Below are 23,628 nucleotides of genomic sequence, written 5' to 3' on the forward strand. Positions count from 1 at the left end.
CTCAAAAATATTATTAAAAATTCAAGGATGTCCAGCAGTCAACAAGGTTAGATTCATAATGGCTGGGATCCAGTCCAAAATTGTCAAGTATGCAAAGAAGTAAGAAACAAAGGCTAAAAATAGGAGAAAAAAATCAGTCAGTTGAACCTGACTGAAATAATGCCAATATAAAATTCAGACAGAGGAAACAGACTGGGAAAAAAATGAACAGAGCATCAGTACTTTTTGGCCTAATGCATGTGCAGTTGGCATCCTCAAGAGAAGAAAAGGGAGGACAAAAAATAAATTTGAATAATCCTGAAATGTTGCAAAACTTATGAAGATTCGAAACCTGCAGATCCAGACATTTCAACAAACTTCAAGCAAAAAAAATACAGAGGAAATTTCTTAAAACTTAAAGGGAAAATTATAAAAGTAGCCAGAGAAAAAATAACATTACATATAGAACAAAGATATGAATTTGGTAGATTTCTTGTTAGAAACAGTACTGTTTCAAACATGCAAAACTGAAAGAATTAATCACCAGCTCACTTGCACTGCAAGAAATTCTAAAGGAAGTCTTTGATACAGGAAGAAAATTATACCAGATGAAAGCTGGCTCCACAAAAGAATAAAAATGAAAAGTCAAGCACTATACTGACTGGGAAATCATATATTTGAAAAAGTTCTTAGAGAGTATATCAAGAATCCTTAAATCTCGATAATTTAAAAAAAAAAAAAAACCTTCAGAAACAATTTGTTTAAAATGTTAAACCTACCATATGGAGCACTACTACACAACAGTTAGAATTAATGGTGAGGGAAGGTGTGGAGACTTGGTATTCTTAATCCAAATGGAGGTTACATAGTTTTATATCATACAGTGCTTTAAGATTCTTCATATTTCTGGGTATTCTTGTATATATGTTTCAAACCCTTTAAATAGTTAATAAAACTACTTAATTATGGGGGTAAGACTTTAAGAGCTAAAAGCCAAGAGAATGGGAGGACAGGAATCAGAGACAGTAGATAGAGACAACTTTTGAGAATTGCATCCCTTTCAGCAGTATAGGGGAGGGGAAAATAAGGTTAAGAGAGTAATCTGTTCTTAATTGAAAAAATAAGTCTTTATATGCTGAAATTGAAAGACAGCAGAAAGAGGTATGTTGCCATAGCAGAGAGGGAAAAGCAGTAAGGTCCCCAAGAAGGATGAGAGTAAACACTCAAATGGAAGTCAGTAAGCCATATATAAGATGTAGAGGATTCATATGTGGTAAACGGGGAAAAAAAAGTGAGTGCATTGGTACAGATATTATTACATAGATAGGTGTGGTGAAGAGCTCGTGAAAATACTTAATTGCTTTGCTTTTCTCACTGATATAAGATTCAAGATAGGAAAGCATTAAAAAATAAAAAGCATTAAGATTCAAGATAGACATGATCAAAGAGTAGATGAATGTTTTAAAGGTTGTTTTAATATAAAGATTCAGCACAGTTACATCAAGACAGATTTTTAAAAAGAAAGCATCAAGATATGGGTGAATGTGACAGATGTCTGATAAAAGCTTACAAGCGTTTTTATCACCTCTGTATGTTCTAGGATGATTATATTGCAACTCTACAAATAAACAATTCATGGAAATAAGTAGTTTACCCACTTGGCAAGAACTAGTGATAAATTATCACATAAGAAAATATTCACTCTCACCAGCTATCTTAAAAAATGAGAATTACACACCCTTAACCCCAAAAGGACAAAACACTTAGCTATACTAAGATACTAAGCAAAGAAACAAACATTGCTGGGTTCTGGGCATATGAAGCCCATTTTGTCCATAATTCAGTCTGATGATGACATTTAACAAAACACAGAACTCCTGTCCTTTTTTATTCTGTAATTCTGCCTCAGAGTTTTGCCACAATTATCCCACCCCCCAAAATTAAAACTGCTCCAAAAAGGTTGTAAAAAAGTGTTACTTATAGGAAAATCCAACAAAAATGATCCAAAAGAAATACGGAGTAACCGCTGAATGGTTTAAACTTTCATTTCTCTCTCTTTTTTTTTTCCTGCTAGACTGATTAAATTTGGTTGGAATTTACTCAGGTTATTGAACTTCCCTGGTGGCTCAGACCGTAAAGCGTCTGCCTACAATGCAGGAGACCCAGGTTCAATCCCAGGGTTGGGAAGATCTAGAGAAGGAAATGGCAACACACTCCAGTATTCTTGCCTGGAAAATCCCATGGATGGAGGAACCTGGTAGGCTGTAGTCCATGGGGTCGCAAAGAGTTGGACACGACTGAGCAACTTCACTTTCTTTCTTTTACTCAGGTTGTCACAGGTGGTGAATCAGTTATTGGGACCAGTGAGATTCAGAGTGCTTGTTCTTTGTTAACTGCTTCATTCTTTTTATTATTAATGAATTAAATGTTGTGATACTCAGACTGCTACAATCCCCAAATGGATTATATGGATTACTTACAGCATCTTCAGGGAACACAGCACATGTCTGCTAAGTAATGTTCAGGAAGCTTGTTTGCCAATCATTGGCAGTAAGATGTCAAAGGGTTTAAAAAGGCAGAAAACCAAATGACTTCTTTCTTTTTGTTGTTGTTGTTTTTTTGGGTTTTTTGCATTTTTATTTTTCTTTCCTTCAAGTGACTTCTTAGAACATATTTTCTTGCCATCTTTTCTTGAATTTTCAAAGATATCTTTCATAGCTGGTAAAAGCTGTAGATATGTGGGACTTGCTTTTCAGGTAAATTAATTATTAATTAAGAATACATTTTCTCCCATCAAAAAAATAATAACTTGAAATAACAATCATAATATTTGCAAAACCATTAAGAGAAGAGAGGAATGATGACAGTAACATTTTTTCAATTTTGGTACCTTTTATGTCATTTTCTTGCCTCATTGCCCTGGCTAGAACCTTAGTGTTAGGTTCAGTACACGTTGAGAGAGCTGACATCCTTATCTTCATGACTGGAGAGCATTCAGTCTTCCACCTTAAGTATAATGTTAGCTGTGGATTTTCTTTTGGTGGGGGGGGGGGGTATATTAATATTTTAATGCATATGTTAAAGATACAAAATTAAGGCTCTTCATTGCAACAAAAAGTTAGAAACATGGTATATTTATACCATACATTATCAACAGGGGCAATGTTGATAGCTTATGGTGAACGGTGTTGGATTCTTGATCTTCAGAGAAGATGATTTAGCTTTGGGACCAGGGACCAGGCTTGATCACTCAAGAGCTTTTGCAGAGTTTTATTAAAGTATGAAAAGGGGCAGAGAAAGCTTCTGACATAGACATCAGAAGGAGAACGGAGAGTGCCCCAGTTGTGGATTTTCTGTAGGTACTGTGTATCATGTTGATAAAAAATATACATTAATTGATTTTCAGATATTAAATGACACAGGGATAAATCACATTCAGTCGGATTTTCACATTTATGACTTCTCATAGTCATAAGAGATACTGGTCTGTTGTCTTGTGGTGCCTTTGTCTGGTTTTAGGTTTAGGGTAATATAGAATGAGTTGGGAAGTATTGTTTTCTGTTTTGAAAAAAAAGTTTATGAAGAATTACTGTTAACTTTTCTCTGTGATAAAGTGATGAAGCCTTGTATGCCAGGATGTGTGTGTGTGTGTGTGTGTGTGTGTATGTGTGTGTGTAAGTTGTTTCATGATTACTACTTCAGTCTCTTCATTTGTTATAGGTCCACTCTGATTATCTGTTTATATCTGATTATCAGTTTCTACGTGAGTTTGTTTTGGCAGTTTGTATGTTTCTAGGAGCTTGATCTATTTTCTTGGTATACAGTTTTTTATACTATTTCATTATCCTTTTTATTTCTGTAGTCTGTAGTAATCTCCCTTCTTTGTTTCTGATTCTAGTAATTTGAGTTTTCCTTCCTTTTTTCTTGGTCAGTTAAACAAAAAGTTGTCATTATTGATCTTTTCAATGATCCAGCCCTTGGTTTCTATTGATTTTCTCTTTTCTGTTCTCTGTTTTGTTTATTCCCATTATAATCTTTCTTCTTCACTTCCTTTGGCTTGCTTTAAGCTTGGTGATCTCTCCCCCAGGCCACCCCCAGTATCTTAACATGAAAATGAAGATTATTGATCTGAGATTTTTTTTTTTAATTTTGTTTACTTATTTTTGGTTTTACTGGGTCTTCATTGCTGCATGCAGGCTTTCTCTAGTTGTGGCAAGCCCAGCATAGCCCCCACTCTCCATTTGTGGCGCATGAAGTTCTCATTTTCTGTGCCTTCTCTTATTATGGAGCATGGACTCTGTGGGATACAGGCTTCAATAGTTGTGGCACACAAGCTTGTTGGTTGCAGCACATGGACTCTAGAGTGCATGGGCTTACACAGTTGTGGCTCACAGCCTTAGCTGACCCATGGCGCGTGGAAGCTTCCCAGACCAGAGATTGAACCCATGTCCCCTGCATTGGCAGGTGGATTCTTTACTACTGCACCACTAATGAAGTCCTTTCTTCTTTTTTAATATTGGCATTTACAATATAATTTTCCCTCTAAACTCTTGCTGTATCAGCATTCCATAAGGTTTGGTGTGTTTTGTTTTCATTCATCCCAAAGTATTTTCTGGTTTCTGTTTTGATTTCTTTTTTGACCTATTGGTAGCTTAGTATTGTAATGTTTACTTTGTGCTTACATGTGTGTGTCCCAACTTTATCCTGCTATTGATTTCTAATTTCATTTCTTTGTTGTTGGAGAATTTACTTTGTATTCTTTCTGTCCTTTTAAAATTATTGAAGTTCACTTTATCGCCCAGCATATGGTCTAACCTAGAGAATATTCCACGTATACTTGAAAAGATTGTAAGTTCTGTTATTGTTGGAGAGTGTTCTGTGGATGTCTTTTAGGTCTAGTTAGTTTGTAGTGTTGTCCAGGGTTTCTGTTCCTTGTTGATCTTCTGTATTGTTGGTCTGTTCCTTGCTGAAAGTGTAGTATTGGGAATTCCCTGGCAGTCCGGTGGTTAGGACTCCACACCTTGACTGCCATGCACCTGGGTTCAATCCCTGGTTGGGGAACTAAGATCCAGCAAGCTGTTGAGTTCAGAAAATGTTATATTGAGGTCTCCAACTACTATCATTGAATTGTATGTTTCTCCTTTCATTTTTCAGTGTATGTCTCACGTATTGCTCCTTTAGTAGGAGCTGATAAGTTTATAACTGTTACATATTCCTGATCTTTTTTCCATTATGAAATGCTTTGTCTCGTACAGTTTTTGCCTCAAAGTCTGATTTGTGTGATATTAATATAGACGCACCAGCTTTCTTGATTACTGTTTGTTTGATGTATCTTTTACTGTCCTTTTGTTTTCAGCCTTCGTGTCTCCTATAGACAGCATATATTAATAGTTGGATCATTTTTTACCCTTCTGACATCTGTCTTTTGATTGAATTGTTTAATGCATTCACATTTAATGTTATTACTGATGTACTTGCCTTATGTCTGCCATTTTGCTTTTGTTATTTATTTCCTTTGTCTAGAGGGGGTTTTTTTTAGTGTTTTTTCTAGGATTTATCATATGTGTCTTAACTTATCCAATCAGCTTCTGATTTATGCTAGCTTAATTCTAGTGAAATAGAGAAAAGTTACTCCTACATAACTGCTCTTTTCCCCTACTTCTCCTGATATTCTTGTTATGCCTATTATATTAATGTTACAAACACAATACATTGTTATAATGATAATTACCTTACCATCAGTAGGCATTTTCTTAGGCCATACAGCTTTGTTCCTATCCACACCCTTTGTGCTATTATTGGCACATATGTTACATTTCTATATGTTGTAGGTCTGACATTACATTATGTACATATTATTTTATACATTTGCTTCTTAAATCAGAAAAAAGGGAAAATGTTCATTTCCGCTATCTTTCCAAGTACATGAATACCTGTACTTAGTTTGTTCAAGCTGCCACAATGAAATATCATAGACTAGGTGGCATAAACAACAGAAATTTATTTTCTCATTGTTCTGGATACTGAAAGTCCAAGATCAAGGTACCAGAAGGGTTGATACATGCTGAAGGCTCTTCCCTTGATTTGCAGATGGCCACTTTCTCATTGTGAGCTCATTTGGTGTTTCTTCAGTGTGTTCAAGCAGAAGGAGAACACGCTCCCTGATGTCTTCTTGTAAGAGCACTAATCCCATTGGACCAGGGCCGCACCCACATGACCTCATCTAACCCTAGTTACCTCTCCATGGCCCCATTTCCAAATACCATTGTATTAGGTTACGGCTTCAACATATGAATCTGGGAGATGCAAACATTAAGATCACAATACTGTACTTTCTGTGTTTATTCTAGTTAGTGCCTACTGTAAGGTGTGCCAGCAACAAATTCTCAGTTTTTACTTACAGTCTTTGTTTTGCCTTCATTTTGGAAAATAGCTTTACTGAATTTAAGAATCTTTGCTGACAGGTATTTTTCCTTGACCATTTTGAGTATGTTATCCCACTGCCTTCTGACTTTCATAGTGTCTGCCTAGAAGTCAGCTGTAAATCTTACTAGGGTTATATTATAAATAACTAATCATTTTTCTTATACTGCTTGTCTTTGACTTTCAGTATTTTTACTGTGGTATCTCTTTGGGTCTCTGCATTTATTCTGCTAAAAGCTATTTCAGGATCCTGGATGAATAGGTCATTGTTTTTTTTCAATAAATTTGAACTGTTTTCAGCCATTTTTTCTTGGAATATCTTTTCTGCTCTCATCTCTGATAATCCCCATTATATGTGTGTTAGTTTGTTTAACAATGCCCCACATTTCTCTGGAGCTCTTTTTTCTGTGTCTTTATTTCTCTCTGTTCTTTAGCTTGTGTAATCTTTCAGTCTGTCTCCCAAGTTCATTTATTCTTTCTTCTGCCAATTAACATCTGCTGCTGGGCCTTTCTAGTGAATTTTATATTTTAGCAGTTTTTTAACTCCATAATTTCCATTTGGTACCTTTTAATATAATGTAAAATGGACTGTAATGGGTGAATTTAACTCAGATGACCATTATATCTACTACTGTGAGCAGGAATCCTTACAAGAAATGGAGTAGCCATCATGGTCAACAAGAGTCCGAAATGCAGTACTTGGATGCAGTCTCAAAAACGACAGAATGATCTCTGTTTGTTTCAAAGGCAAACCATTCAGTATCAGAGTAATCCAAGTCTATGCCCCAACAAGTAATGCTGAAGAACCTGAAGTTGAATGGTTCTATGAAGACCTACGAGACCTTTTAGAACTAACACCCAAAAAAGATGTCCTTTTCATTATAGGGGACTGGAATGCAAAAGTAGGAAGTCAGGAAACACCTGGAGTAACAGTCAAATTTGGCCTTGGAATATGGAATGAAGCAGGGCAAAGACTAATAGAGTTTTGCCAAGAAAATGCACTGGTCATAGCAAACACCCTCTTCCGACAACACAAGAGAAGACTCTACACATGGACATCACCAGATGGTCAACACCGAAATCAGATTGATTATATTCTTTGCAGCCAAAGATGGAGAAGCTCTATACAGTCAACAAAAACAAGACGGGGAGCTGACTGTGGCTCAGAGCATGAACTCTTTTTTGCCAAATTCAGACTTAAATTGAAGAAAGTAGGGAAAACCACTAGACCATTCAGGTATGACCTCAATCAAATCCCTTATGATTATTCAGTGGAAGTGAGAAATAGATTTAAGGGACTAGATCTGATAGATAGAGTGCCTGCTGAACTATGGAATGAGGTTCATGACATTGTACAGAAGACAGGGATCAAGACCATCCCCAAGGAAAAGAAATGCAAAAAAGCAAAATGGCTGTCTGGGGAGACCTTACAAATAGCTGTGAAAAGCCAAGGAGAAAAGGAAAGATATAAGCATCTGAATGCAGAGTTCCAAAGAATAACAAGAAGAGATAAGAAAGCCTTCCTCAGCGATCAATGCAAAGAAATAGAGGACAACAACAGAATGGGAAAGACTAGAGATCTCTTCAAGAAAATTAGAGATACCAAGGGAACATTTCGTGCAAAGAAGGGCTTGATAAAGGACAGAAATGGTATGGACCTAACAGAAGCAGAAGATATTAAGAAGAGGTGGCAAGAATACACAGAAAGAAGAACTGTATAAAAAAGATCTTCACGACCCAGATAATCACGACGGTGTGATCACTCACCTAGAGCCAGACATCCTGGAATGTGAAGTCAAGTGGGCCTTAGAAAGCATCACTACGAACAAAGCTAGTGGAGGTGATGGAATTCCAGTTGAGCTGTTTCAAATCCTGAACGATGATGTTGTGAAAGTGCTGCACTCAATATGCCAGCAAATTTGGAAAACTCAGCAGTGGCCAGAGGACTGGAAAAGGTCAATTTTCATTCCAATCCCAAAGAAAGGCAATGCCAAAGAATGCTCAAACTACCGCACAATTGCACTTGTCTCACACGCTAGTAAAGTAATGCTCAAAATTCTCCAAGCCAGACTTCAGCAGTATGTGAACTGTGAACTTCCAGATGTTCAAGCTGATTTTAGAGAAGGCAGAGGAACCAGAGATCAAATTGCCAACATCTGCTGGATCATGGAAAAAGCAAGAGAGTTCCAGAAAAACATCTATTTCTGCTTTATTGACTATGCCAAAGCCTTTTACTGTGTGGATGACAATAAAGTCTGGAAAATTCTCAAAGAGATGGGAATACCAGACCGCCTGACCTGCCTCTTGAGAAACCTATATGCAGGTCAGGAAGCAACAGTTAGAACTGGACATGGAACAACAGACTGGTTCCAAATAGGAGAAGGAGTATGTCAAGGCTGTATATTGTCACCCCGCTTATTTAACTTATATGCAGAGTACATCATGAGAAACACTGGACTGGAAGAAGCACAAGCTGGAATCAAGATTGCTGGGAGAGATATCAATAACCTCAGATATGCAGATCATACCACCCTTATGGCAGAAAGTAAAGAGGAACTAAAAAGCCTCTTGATGAACGTGAAAGAGGAAAGTGAAAAAGTTGGCTTTAAAGCTCAACATTCAGAAAACGAAGATCATGGCATCTGGTCCCATCACTTCATGGGAAATAGATGGGGAAACAGTGTCAGACTTAATTTTTTGGGCTCCAAAATCACTGCAGATGGTGACCGCAGCCATGAAATTAAAAGACGCTTACTCCTTGGAAGAAAAGTTATGACCAACCTAGATAGCATATTGAAAAGCAGAGACATTACTTTGCCAGCAAAGGTCTGTCTAGTCAAGGCTATGATTTTTCCAGTGGTCATATATGGATGTGAGAGTTGGACTATGAAGAAAGCTGAGCGCCGAAGAATCGATGCTTTTGAACTGTGGTGTTGGAGAAGACTCTTGAGAGTCCCTTGGACTGCAAGGAGATCTAACCAATCCATTCTGAAGGAGATCAGCCCTGAGTGTTCTTTGGAAGGAATGATGCTAAAGCTGAAACTCCAATGCTTTGGCCACCTCATGCGAAGAGTTGACTCATTGGAAAAGACTCTGATGCTGGGAAGGACTAGGGGCAGGAGGAGAAAGGGACGACAGAGGGTGAGATGGCATCCTCTGGATGGCATCACTGACTCGATGGACGTGAGTCTGAGTGAACTCCGGGAGTTGGTGATGGACAGGGAGGCCTGGCGTTTTGTGATTCATGGAGTCTCAAAGAGTCAGACATGACTGAGTGACTGAACTGAACTGACTGAATATAATTTCTCTCTCTTTTATTAATATTCTCTATTTGTTAATGCAGACTTGTCACCATTCCATCTTTACTTCCTTAATCATGATTTCCTGTGTTTCTGTGAACATGTCTATAATGGCTATACTGTGGTCTTTCTGATAAATGTGAAAAGTCTTTTCTCTTAGGCAGTTTATGTTCCCTGCTTGTGTCCAAAGTAGGGGTTACACTTATCCAGTTTATTTGTATACCTTGTAATTTTTTAAATTGGATATCTTAAATAATGTAGCCAGTCTGGTTATTGTTGTTCACTTGTTAATTTGTTCACTGACTGACTGGATTACTTTAGTGAAGTCTATTTAAACTTCCCAGCACTCCAAATGTTCAGCCTCTGATGTTGTTCCTCAAGTAGGGAAAGCTAGAAAGCTACTTTGGGTATTCTCACAGTCATCCTAGAATCACAGTGGTTTTGCTAGGACTCTGTTTCTCTTTTTCCTTGACAATATCCGCTAACTGCCAGCTGACTACTCTGTTGCTTCCAGTTGAATGCTCTGACTCACAGATTGCTCTACAAAGTAATTCAATCAAAATCTGGCTCCTTTGAAGCAAAAGTTTTTGTAGTTAGTATTTGGTTTTTATTCTGCCCTAAGAAAGGATCATTCCTGCTGTATTTTTGCCTATTTCCTTCCTATGAACTAGCAGGCCTACAATTTAGCCTGAATTTTATATCTCCTCCCAGTTGTCTTTATCACACCCACTCCTGTTCTTGAAGGGAACAACTACCCACTCCAATATTCTTGTCTGGAGAATTCCATGGACAGAGGAGCCTGGCAGGCAGGAGTCCATGGGATTACAAAGAGTCAGACAAGACTGAGCAACTTTCACTTTTCGCTGTTCTTGAAAGCACCTGTAGGCGTGAACGTCTTCCCTCTCTGTTACAATTGAAGACCATTCTTTTGAGAAAACAGATGCTATCTGTCTTATGACCCCTGTTTTCTCCCCAGAAATCTCTGAGCCAGGGCTCAGAAGCTGGGGGTGTGGACAGTTATTAGCTTTTCTTGAGATAACACCCTACCCTATAAGCTGATCACTTGGTGGAGGGTGAGGAGACCACAGCCTAGGATCACTGGCATGAAATCACCACTTCATGAGATGGGGCAAGGGTAATCTGACCAGAACCCCAGTATTCTCAGCACACCACACCCACAGTAGATCCTCTGTCCTATACATGGATTGTGAAGGAAAAGGAGTTCCCGTCTCTCACCTTCATTCACTCAGGATTTAGCTTCAGCAGCAGGTACCTGGGAGCAGGATGAGAAAGCTAACATACCACTCTTAGGAAGAAACCCTCCCTCTGGATGTTGTGGGGAGAGGGAGCTCTGTGTTCTTTGCTGCAGTGGTCTTGAGTAGGCTGTTTTCACTGAGAGAAGCAGGAGGGAGTGATATTGTTTCAAATACCAGACTCATCTTTCTTACTAGCTTTTCATAGATGTTCTTGAATAGATGTTTCTATTTTACTTTTCATCCTTAGGATCATTTCCATCACCTATAATAGCTTTCTCCAGTCTTAGTGGGGAGATAAGATGAGTAAACTCAAACTGTTGTGCCAGAAGTCACTCTCTAATAGGTGAAATTTGGTTCAAAAAATAAGAAATTGTATTATTTGGCCTCCTATCTTTTGAAATTATTGTAAAAGATTTTATGAAGCTGTTTGAGAAATGGGATGCCTCTTCTCCAGCTATATCACACAGCAGATGTACAAGCATCTTCCTGAGTGCCAGTGGCAATGTTACGGTCTCACAGTAGGAACAGACTTAATAAGTAGCTAAGGTATTCTCAAAAAGAGCATCTTAGGACCAGCTGTACTAAAACTAAAATTACTGTTTGGTGAATGTTTTCTGCCACATCAGTGAGCTAGTAAAGTGATATATCCATAGGTCCACTAACATAGGTGCTTGATGAGAACCAGTTTACACTAGTGGGTTGGTGAGAATATGGCCCATTTCAAACTCAGTCATTCACCAGAAGCACTATAGATATCTTTGTGTTTGATTGTGTTTGATAATAGCTGCCCGTAAATTTCTCAAATCAAAGGCATCTTTTATGTAAAGTGTGCAGTGCAGACCCTCTGGTCTCATTCAGGTACTTGAAAACTACAAGTTTGTTTTTAAGGAAAACATTAGCCCTTACTGCGAGTACTTCTGCATCCCGTCTATTTTTTAAAGGGAAGTAATCCTCTCTTTGGGCAGGATTTCCCTTTTATCCTCTCAGTTACCCAGTAAAATATGAACGGTGTTTCATATCTTCTGTCAAAGGACTACATTCCTCTATAATTAACTACTTGCTTTAAATTCATCATAGAATGCAATTATGATATGTCTATAATCCAGCACCTGCCAAAAGCTTACATACTTGCTTCCTTTATCATCCTGGCAGAGTCTTATAATTCTCTGGATTCAACAGCTTGTCTTAGCTGCCAGGATACAAAGTAGATTCAGTTCTCAGTGAAAGCAACAATCTTATCTTAGATGTCCCAACATCTTTTTGTTTTGTCTCTGAAATATTAATATTTTCTGTGTTTTTTAGTCTACATAGTTTTGTTTTCTCCACTGTTTCAGATTGAAAATAGGTGAGCTATAAATGAAATACATCTAGGAATAGAAGCATTTAACCAGAAAACCTAAAAAAATCGACCATTTGCATTTAAGGGAAAACTCCAGATATTGGACAACAGAAGTTTTACTTGACATTCATTTTCCTTAATTGAGCATATTAGTTTGGTCAAATTCAAATTGGTTGAGGGTCTATTTATATTGTCCTAAATAGACACCCGCTTCATAAAAAATAAATAAAGTAGAAATCACTTTGAATTGCAAAACGCTTTTATGGCAGAAAGCTAATATTTCTTCCAGAGAGAGCAAACCTGACTGAAGTCTGTCCTTCAGATGAATCGAAGGTGGTTTATATTTCAGAAGATCACAGGCCATACTGTGACATCTGAAGAAGATTCAGATTATTAATTGATACTAAATCCCTAATACAACATTTAAAAGTAGAACCTTTCAAGCAGTTTTCATAGGGTATTTTTAGTGATTATAAAATGCATGCATGTTTTTGGAAAATGCAAAAGCAAGTATAAAGTATCAGGAATCAGCAGATATATCTACAACCCTAAGGTGATTTCTGTTGTCATATTCATATCACATTCTCTCAATCTTTCTTCTCATTGTATGTAGTTTTAGCGCTTCCCTGATAGCTCAGTTGGTAAAGAATCCACCTGTAATGCGGGAGGCCCCAGTTCAATTCCTGCATGGGGAAGCTCTGCTGGAGAAGGGTTAGGCTACCCACTCCAGTATTGTTGGGCTTCCCTTGTGGCTTAGCTGGTAAAGAATCTGCCTGCAGTGCAGGAGACCTTGGTACGATCCCTGGGTAGGGAAGACCCCCTGGAGAAGGGAAAGGCTACCCACTCCAGTATTCTGGGCCAGAGAATTCCCTGAACTGTATAGTGCACAGGGTCGCAAAGCCTCAGACATGACTGAGCGACTTTGACTTTCATGTACGTTTAACATAGTTAAGATCCTATTGGATTTTCATCCCAGTGAAGGAAGAAGAACCTAAAGTCCTTCTATCCTATGGTGTAGCTTTCTGTTCGACCCAGTCACTGTACATTTTACAAACTATGCCTGAGCTGTATTATTTCTACAGGTGGCTAGTACTCATAACACATTCTGATCATAATTAACATCAGTTTTAGAAAGTACTACTTTTCCAATTTGTCATATGGCCCAAAATCACTTTTTGTGAATTTGTCCCTTTGCATTCCTTTCTTACTGTTATTGAACTACACTGAGTTACTGCCACAGAAGACAATAAAACTTTACATATTATTATTAGTTGGAGAATTGTCAGCCTGAGTTAGAGAATCATTTATAAACTTTCCATTACAGACATTTAAAAATACACACTAATGTAAATAGAAGTGCACTGAAGCCCCCATGTACCATCACTTAGTTTCTGCATTAAACAGACATTTAAAAATATACATTAATGTAAATAGAAGTGCACTGAAGTCCCCATGTACCATCACTTAGTTTCTGCATTTATTAATAATAACTAATCTGTTTTCATTTAAACTTCTACTTCATCCTCCTCTCATGTTATTTTAAAATAGACCGAAGTATTGTATTATTTCATTTATGAGTATTTCATTATAGGTATCTCTAAAAGGTTTTTTTAAACCTACCTAGCTTAAGAGTACTATTTCACATTCTAAAAAATTTAACAATTTCTTAATTATATCAAATACCCAATTGGTCTTTGTTTTAGAGTACTGCTTATGTTTTCACACACTTGTGTTGTAGAGTGTCCCAGAGCCTGAATCTGACTGATTGTGTCATCATGGTGTTAACATGTCTCCCTGTATTCTTTGTAATTCAATCGTTGGCTCGAATGTGTATTTTTGATGCAGTTATGTGAGATGTAAATGCAGAAAGTGATTAAAGCTATATTAAGAAATAAAATACTATGTAAAGAAAATTGACTTAAATGATGAAAAAAGGATGGTAACAGGGTTTTATAGTAAATGAAGATAGTTTCCAGTTACTTCAGAATTCTCAGAATTCACAGTATTGCTCTATGAGTTTCACTTTTTTCCTGAAAAATTGTTAAACAGGGAAAACCTTAAAGACATTTTACAATAACAGCCTTTTATTTTTGTCAGTATTTATATTAGAATGTCAGAATCATGTTCTAGTGTTTATTTTATTCCTTATATATTACATTTTTTAAGGAATAAAGTCTTTTTTCTATCTCATCATTGTCCAACTGCATATTTTCTTTTCTAAAATATAGCTAGCTGCTACTGCTGCTAAGTCGCCTCAGTCATGTCTGACTCTGTGCGACCCCATAGATGGCAGCCCATGAGGCTCCCCCATCCCTGGGATTCTCCAGGCAAGAACACTGGAGTGGGTTGCCGTTTCCTTCTCCAATGCATGAAAGTGAAAGTGAAGTCACTCAGTCGTGTCCGACTCTTAGTGACCCCATGGACTGCGGCCCACCAGGCTCCTCCGTCCATGGGATTTTCCAGGCAAGAGTGCTGGAGTGGGGTGCCATTGCCTTCTCCAAAATATAGCTTAGAGAGATTCAAATAAAGTACTTTTTTATTTTGTAAAATTAGTGAGTTTTTTCTTTTTAAAATAATTACTTGAACAGTACAAAAACCCTATTTAGAATAAGTTTTAAAGAATAAGAGCAATAAAATCAGCAGGTTTTTTTTAATATCTGTGTTATAAAAAGTTATTTTTATTCAAAAAGTAATTACATATAACTCACAATTTATAAGAGTTAATTTGACTTGTACTAAGCTTACTACTTGAAAAATAATTTATTTTTAATAAATTTCCAGGACTGTTCATTCAAAGAGTCTTTACAGTCATCTCCATCTCATTGTGCTGTGTTTTTGTATTTGTTTTATTTTTTTCCCCATAGTTCATCAGTAGGTTACTTGCAACATCCAGGATCAGAACAAGTACAGTTTCCTCGAACTACTTCACCATGCAATTCCCAGCAGCTCCAAGGCCACCAGTGTGCAGGTATGAATAGATAATTGGGGCTGGGGGGTAGGTGGCAGGGATGGTTTGTCCATTTGAGAAATAAGTTCCTTGGACATTTCTAGGAAAAAGGTTTTCAACTTGTTAGGTGCTGAGATATGCCCAGGATATTCAGGGCACATGAGAAGTCAGGTTTAACAGGTTCAGTCCACTTCTTCCCTTTCCCCTGCTACCAGTACCCCTGCTCTCTGTTCCTCCTCAGGCTCTCCTTCCTGCCTGCCTCATTATTACTGATATTCTTTCTTTCATTACTCTTTGGGTTCTTCCTCGGAAATTCAACCACTTCCCAAGCTTCAACCTTGGCTTTTTGCCACTGTCTCCCAAATTTGTTTCTGCCACGACAAGACCACATAGCCAATTGCCTATTGGACATTTCCTAACCAGGAATATGTCAAAGGCACTTTAGATTTAATATTTCTCCCTTTTCATCCCCTTCTTCACCTTCCATATTGGGAGCAGTACAGATTTCAAAATCCTGACTCTCTTCTGTTCTCCTCGTTCACACTTAGGCTGTCACCATTTCCTCAAATCCGTTACCTTCTTTCCTTCTTCACTGCTTCTACTTTTGCTTCTTTTATGTTGTCCGCATACCCAGCCTTCCTCCTCCCCAACACGTACACACATACATACACAGTTCACGGATTATCGTCCTGAAACAGATGTCTCTTCATGTCATTCCTCTGAATTAAAAATTTGCATAGATTCTCCATTTCCACTCCCTGCAAATTAACCCTCAGAACTCTATTTCTAGAATGCACTGTGCTTTTTCATGCCAAAGATACTTTTGTACCTGTTCTTCCCTCCTCCTGGTGTGCCGCTCCAGCATCCAATTGCCAAAATCCTGCGTACCTTTAAAATTTGACTCAGAAATCATGTCTTCTGCAAAGTCTTGCTCAGTCCTTAAAACTGAGTCTGTTGCTTTGTTTTCTCTGCTTCCTTAGTTTCTTAAACAATCCTTTATCATAAGACCATATTTTATTGTAATGATCTGTCGACATGTAATCTCTCGAAGAAACAGAGAAACAATAGATGATTATCAAATATATGACAAATAATGGCTGCATCAATCTGGGCTGCTGTGGCCAAGGAGAACCTTGAGATACTCCTAAGCAGTCAGCCCTTCTGTGGTGTGCCTAGCCAGGTCAGGTTGGTGCTAATTCTGGGGAACTGGAAATTCCCAATACGGTTACTGCCGTGCAAACAGTGGTGCTGGAGGCAGGCCCCAGGGCACCTTCCCTCACACTGAAACGGTGAGTGGCAGTTACATTCCCAGTACTAGTAGTGCTGCAGTACTGGTGCCACAGCAGGAATAAACCAGCTGTCACTGGGTGTTCATGTGACTATTCCAGCCCTTTTAAAGTCAGCCACCGTGGTCTTCCCAGCCATTTTCAAATGAGAAAATACAGTAAAAGAGGGTAAGTAATCTTCTCTGAGTCATAGGACATTTCAAAGCACTGAAATTATGCTTTCTGAATCCCATATGCCAAACTTTTCCCTGCCACATGCAACTGCGTCACTCAAAAGATGTCTTTTTACCATATATCAAAATGTCTGTAGGGTACTTCTTTTTCCCAGTTTTCCTTTATGTATTTAGAATAATGCTTATTTGAAAATAAATTTACTTTAAAAATTAAGCACTTTTATAGGTCATATCACAATTGTGCTACTCTCTAGGTCTTTTAGATAATTGGACGTTCCTGACCTATTATGTTTAGGATAAGTGTGATATTTAGGTCTACGGAGTCAATTTCAATGTTTTTTTAAACACACAACACTTGTATGAAGCATCAAAGCTTAAATCTGGCTTACATAAATAACAATAAAATTTTGATCCGATATAAAAGTATTGTCATTATCTTGGTGTTTAAAGAAACTAGCCATTTGCTAAAGTGTGCTAACTGCTGGGTCCTAATTCTGATTTTCAGTAGCACCACCTCCACCTGGTGGTGGAATGGTGATGATGCAGCTCAGCGTACCAAACAATCCGCAGTCTCGTGCCCATTCACCCCCACAGTGGAAGCAGAACAAGTATTACTGTGATCACCAGAGAGGACAGAAGTGTGTGGAATTTAGTAGTGTAGACAATATTGTTCAGGTAAGATGCTTCTTTTGTCTATTTTAATTTTAAAACTTTGAACACTTAGTCACATAAGGTTGACCAACCTATAAGATTGATGCTGAATTTAAAATCTTTTCAAACAGGTTAGTAAAGAAGTTTGGACATTCTCTATAGCCAGATAATTTAAATACTGTTTCCCAATGTTTGGATAATTAAACATTTTTTTAATTTAGAAATTAAGAAGATAAACTAGATCTGAATTTTATTAAAGAAAATGAATTAAGTTGCTATCTTGCCTTTCCCATATGAACTGCATTTTACTGTAACCAGAAGGTTGATGAGAGAAGGCTCTTCATCATAGAAGAAATGCAATCAATTAATCTAAAAACACTGATAGAATTTTAAAAGCGATATTTTGGAATCCTATTAAAGTAACGAACAAGAAAACATCAAAAACATCAGGAAAAGTTTTATGAGAAGCTTTCAAATAGGTAGATTAGGCAGACAACACTTGAAGCAACTGATCGATTGTAGCATCAATTAAAGTGGGCCCAGGTTCCATCTCTGATCAAGAAACTAAGGAATCCATAAGCTGTGCCTGGGCGGCCAAAGAAAATAGTACCTGAATCTAATCAAGCCTCTCTGAGTCTAGCTATTACTGTACAGAAAATACAGGAAGAAAATAAAAAACAGTTTATAGGTACCACAGATATTTTATTGGACAGATTGCCTATTTCTTTAACAAACAAATGGCATTTTGAATCGAAGGATGAGTCTATTATAAATTTAAAGACTCAAGAGTTCTAACAATCAGATGCAATGTATGGGGATCTTCCTTGAATACCAGTCAAAAGACATTTTGGGGCAAAAAATGAATAAATATATTCAAAGTGCCAAACTTTAAAAAAAATAAACAACTGTCAACCAAGAGTTTTATATCTAGTAAAACTGTTCTTTAGAAGTGAGGGAGAAATTAAAAGTTTCTAGATAAACAGAATTTGAGACCTGCCCTACCAGAAATTCTCAAAGAAGCCACTGCAGCGGGAAGTGAAAGTACAATACTAAACAGTAATATGAAGCCATACTAGGGGAGAAAACTCTCAGTTAAGTACATGGACAATTTTAAAAGCTAGGAAAATTCTACCAGTATGGTGTATAGTGTATATTTTCTAATGGAAAAGTATCTACAATACTATTTTAAAAGTACAAAAGTAAAATTCGAAAATAGGATGTATAGTCTGTTTCCATTTTTGTAAAGCAGATATATGGATACATGTGCATAGAAACAGTGTTACTAGTGTTTATCCTTGGGAATTGGAAATTATAAATTTCTGTACTGTTTTAATTTCTTAAATAACAAGCACCTATTATAATGTAATGTGTACATATTTGTAATCAGAAAGAATAAAAATTTCTGTCCAAAAGGAACTCTTCAAAAACCCTGACTAAAATGTTGACCTGTTTTCTTGATATAATTGCAGCACAGTCCTCAACTCAGTAGTCCCATTATTTCACCAGCTCAGTCACCAGCACCAGCTCAGCTGTCTACCCTGAAAACTGTCCGTCCCTCTGGACCACCACTTGCCATCATACCCCAGTTTTCTAGACCTTTTGTCTCTGGGCAAGGTAAGTACAGAAAGCTAGTCACAGCCTCAGAGAATTTTAAGACATCCATTCACTCCCCATCAATTTGTAATTTACCTGATACTGCTGCCTTCCCTTTTCCAAAGGACTGCATTTTCACCTTCCTCGGGCATTTTTGTTTGTTACCATTTTCTCTCCTAACCTTAATGTTTCATCACAATTAATAATTAATTAATGGTACTTACCTGGCAGTACACTGGTTAAGACTCTACACTTCCTCTGCAGGCATCACAGGTTTGATCCCTGGTTGGGGAACTAAGATCCCAAATGTCACAACTAAGCCCTGGCACAGCCAAGTAAATATATAAGTAAATATTTTAAAAATAATAATACTGTCTTAAAGAATCATTAAAAAGGAAAGTAGTATCTGAATTTTTAAGAACAAGCTATATGGTAATTTCAAAAAGGAAGACAAACAGATGTCCATTAAGCCCTTGAAAAGGTATTCAACATCATTCATTAAGGAAAGGAGTATTAAAATCTCAATTAAATACCACTTCACTCCCTCTTTGTGCTTAAAATTGTGTCTCTGGTCTCGGTGCTAAACCTTCTTGTTGTATCTGCCCTTCAGCTAGTGTTAAGGAAGGAGCAAGTATGTCATGGGTGTGTTCTACCAGGGAGCTGCCCAAGCACCCTGACAGTGTTCATCAGAAAAGAGCTCCACACAGTGGCAAGAGGCTCACGCCTTGCTTGTCTCTATTAGGAAACTGTCAGGAGAAGCACTGTATGACTTCCTGAAGATGCTCCCTTAGCACCCACCCATAAGCCTCCTCCAGACACTGAATGTGCGGCATTTGGGGACTTAGGTTAAAATGAGACTACACAAACATTACAGACAAAACTTTTGCAGTCAGTGTGTGTGAAGCGCTTTCCATGGGATGACTCTAGGCACTAAGGTGTGAAAGAAAATATATTTATAGTAATTAATAATGATTTGGGGGAGATAGAGAGCTTCATGTTTTTCCAAGGTTTCTTTTGTCCCCTGAATGTATGTTCCGTTCACTTTTAACCATCAGAGAAAATGTGGGTTTTAGTATCTCAGACGGGTGGAATGAGTTCTTATAGTTCCTTTGGAGGATTTCACATAGAATGTTAAGGTTTACAGAGAAGTGTCTCTCCATGCTAACTTGTCTACCAGCTCCTCCCACTTCACCTCCTTCATAACTCTTGTTGTTAGTCCCTCCTGCTTGCAGAAGTTTACCCCAGCTCTTTGAAGGATATGTGGAGGCTTTTAATTTTTTTTAAAAAGATGTCAGTGCCTCCAGTTTTTTATTCTATTTGGTAGAATATGTTCCTCTCTCATCCTGAGACAACTGAGAAAACTCTGTGAAGTACTTTGTACCCGAATAAAGGAAAATGTGAAAGTGATTTTTTATTAACTTTCAGGAGATGCCAGATACCCGTTACTTGGCCAGACCCTGCAGTACAACCCTCCTGCTGTTCTGCACGGACACATTCCAGCCCAACAGGTGCGAGAGCTGCTGCCCTGGCCCTACCGAGAGCAGAGTGAGGGAGAAGGTGGTAGGAGCATCAGTTCCCAGCACAGTCCAGATATGAGGGGTTGGGGGCGGGTGGCAGGAGGCATTGGGTGCCATTACTTAGAAAAGACTGACAGCAAGTGATGGGCCAAAGTTCTGCTGCCACTGAGGCAGAATTCAGAAGGCCTGGAGGTTGGTTATTTTTTCTTCTAAAGTACAAACCCCAGACTGAGTGCGGTTAGTGTTAAGTGGTCAGACACTGCCATTACATTTTGCAGCAGCATCAACCTTATTTCTCATGTTTGTGGATTTTCAGGGTCAATCTGGCAACAGGCATGGCAACCGAGGAAGGAAACAAGCCAAAAAAGCTGCATCCACCGACCTGGGTGCAGGAGAAGCAGGTGTGTCCCCAAGAGGCATCCAGATGTGCTTCTATAAACTGCTGGCCTGAGAGTCTAAAACTGCCACACCACAGAAGTGGGTTTTCCTTGTCTAGAATCCTACACAAAGTCTTAGACAATTATGCTATCTAGAAGGCAGGCTTCTTGAATGTTCTTTTAATTCTGTCTCATTTCAGGTTTGGGAGTACTGAAACAAAGGTAGGTTTAGGAGGAGTGCAGGGACCAAAGGGATTCGAAAGAGAGGAACAGGTAGAATGCAATGCACTGCTCTGTATTCTTAGAGAAAGGAAGTATTCTTTACACCCTTCAGGCAGTACAGTCTGAAGAACAAATACACCTTTCTATGGCAGAGGGCTTTCAAGTCTGTACCTTAACTTTCTATTCAGTCTCCTTGGGTTTGTTAGGGCAAGTGCTGTTTTAAAGATAACATACAGAATACTTCCCTTGTGGTCCAGTGGTTAAGCCTGCACTTCTCCAATGCAGGAGGCATGGGTTCCATCCCCCATCAGGGAACTGAGATCCCACATGCCTCACGACACAGCCAGAAAATAAAAACTGAAGATAACGTAGAATTTGACAATGGGAATTTGAAGTTCAGGAACCTGTACCCAGGATCACACACCTAGTCTGAAGAAGCCACTGCACAGGCTGCATTTTGTATGTGAGGCTGTGAGTGTGGCCGGTGGCATGGGCCTCTCTGCACCCCTTGCTTGGGAGTAAGTAAGAAATATTTAGAAGATGGCCATACCAAGTATAACTTTGTGGATTTGAATGGTTTCAGAAAATTGTGTTCATTTCCTGTGTCATTTGAGTCTGCAGTACATTCTGCCCACCTCTTGGTAACAGGGATTAATTCTCTACCTTTTCCATTCTAGTTGTTGGGAAGGTCTTGGAAATTACTGAACTCCCAGATGGAATAACTCGCATGGAAGCCGAGAAGCTCTTTGGGGAACTCTTTAAAATTGGCGCCAAGATCCGATGGCTCCGGGACCCTCAGTCCCAGCCCCAAATGCGTCGCCACCCGCTCTGCTGTGGCAGTGGCGACAGCACTGTCAACCCCGAACGCTCGAAACCCAGTGACTTGGCCTCCACGTACACCGTCCTAGCCACATTCCCCTCCATCTCCGCTGCGCAGAATGCATTGAAGAAACAAATTAACTCGGTTAACAAGTTTAAGCTGAGAACAAGCAAGAAGCACTATGACTTTCACATTTTGGAAAGGGCAAGTTCTCAGTAACAGCCACCTCAGACCCTTGGCCTTTGTGATCCCCCCATCGTCACCCATCTTTAACTGGCTTGGTATCGGGAGCTTCTGTTAACATGATAGAGACTCCTAGGATGTGTGGTCATGGCATTACAACTTCTGAAGACAGGCCGGTGATCCAGCAAAGAGGGGAAAAACACACATTTCACCCCAAATGACTGTAGGAATCCACATCAGAATGATACAGAGTTAGCAGCTTTTTCTGAGGAAATGCTGTTCAAATGCCTCCTAACTTTTATAGTTATTTTGTTTTATATTTCTGAATTCTTGTATCAGATCCAAAGCTCTATTGTACAGCAAATTATTCTTCAAAATGAGTACCACCAGTTGCAACCTGTATTTCTTTTTTGCAGCCAGCACAGTGTGACCCGACATAGAATTTGGGGGAATAAGAATGCAGGCGTGGAGTAGCCAAGTTAAAACTACATACTGTCTTTTGGGGGGCCCAGTAGGTGACTGAGGAGAGCTCACAAACAAAAGATTACTCTTCCCCTGTATCTCTAAACACAAACAATTTCCAGAAAATAAAGAATTCCCTCATAGGGTCCTTTCCTTATTCACTTAGGTCATATGAACACTGTCAAGTAAATTATGTTCTTAACACTTCTTAATCAAACCACTTAGATTCAAAGGGGAATAGAAATCATTCTAGGCAGGAAAATACTTCCACTTTTTTTTTTAGTGTCCCTCCGATAACTAAATGCCACTTACTTGCATTCCCTTACTTGTGGATTTTTTTTTTTTTTTTTTTTTTTTTGGTCACCTGAGGAAATGCATTTGATGAGTGCTGGAAACTTAAGTGGTTTAAAATGTGTTTTCATTGTTTGCAGCGGATCACTGGACATCAAAGATTCATTGCACTTATGAACAAGGAACCTTTTTTTCAATTTGCAAGGCTGTACAATGTGTGCTGATGCAAGCCTTTTTCAGTTCAAAAGAATAAATGTTTACAAATATATACCCACTTTGTCTTTTGTAAGTTAAAATCACCTTTTTAAATGAGAGTCAGTCCTGAAGACTTAACCTATCTTGAAAATTTCATTTTCAGACTTGGGGAAGATGAAAGACATTAAATCCCCTCACTTTACAAATATTCTACAAAGCATCAGTTTCTCTATGGGAGTGTTTTTTGTGGGTATAACTCATGTCACTTTGTCCTCTCATAAGGTAATACCAGTCAGTTGTAGACAATTGTGAGTATGAATGAATATATAGTGAGACAGCTGAAAACAACATTATGATCATTTATAGATAAAGAATTTGTGGTTTTAGCTGATGTTTTGAGCACCCAGTTGTCCAGTTTAGCTCAAGTTCTTTATAGAAAGCTTTCCCCACTTGTCAGCCCAGTAGAATCAAACTGCTAGGAAAGCAAAAATGGGAGCGAGGGGAAGGGGATTCTGCCATCTGCAGGTTGCCTGGAGCCTGGCTGGCTTCCAGCCCAGACTAGGAGTTTACTTTTTGCAGCTCAAGAGCAATAGGTGTTACCAGACTCTGGGGCAG

At 38.4% G+C, this 23,628-nt stretch overlaps 1 protein-coding gene across 14 annotated transcripts in view; it reads left to right on the forward strand.

Moving 5' to 3' along the window:
• R3HDM1 (R3H domain containing 1) overlaps positions 1-23,130 on the forward strand; it is a 163,054-nt gene extending 139,924 nt beyond the window's left edge. For 11 of the 14 annotated variants that reach the window (XM_018062273.1, XM_018062263.1, XM_018062267.1 and 8 more), the window contains 6 exons: positions 15,161-15,264; positions 17,208-17,377; positions 18,823-18,967; positions 20,372-20,454; positions 20,780-20,864; positions 21,740-23,130. In XM_018062273.1, the coding sequence (XP_017917762.1) occupies positions 15,161-15,264; positions 17,208-17,377; positions 18,823-18,967; positions 20,372-20,454; positions 20,780-20,864; positions 21,740-22,101 (949 nt within the window). In that variant the 3' untranslated portion in view covers positions 22,102-23,130. The remainder of the gene's footprint in view (positions 1-15,160; positions 15,265-17,207; positions 17,378-18,822; positions 18,968-20,371; positions 20,455-20,779; positions 20,865-21,739) is intronic. The other 3 variants (XM_013969941.2, XM_013969947.2, XM_018062308.1) reach the window with 1 other exon arrangement.

Source organism: Capra hircus, chromosome 2, assembly GCF_001704415.2.
Source record: "Capra hircus breed San Clemente chromosome 2, ASM170441v1, whole genome shotgun sequence".
Lineage (NCBI taxonomy): Eukaryota > Metazoa > Chordata > Mammalia > Artiodactyla > Bovidae > Capra > Capra hircus.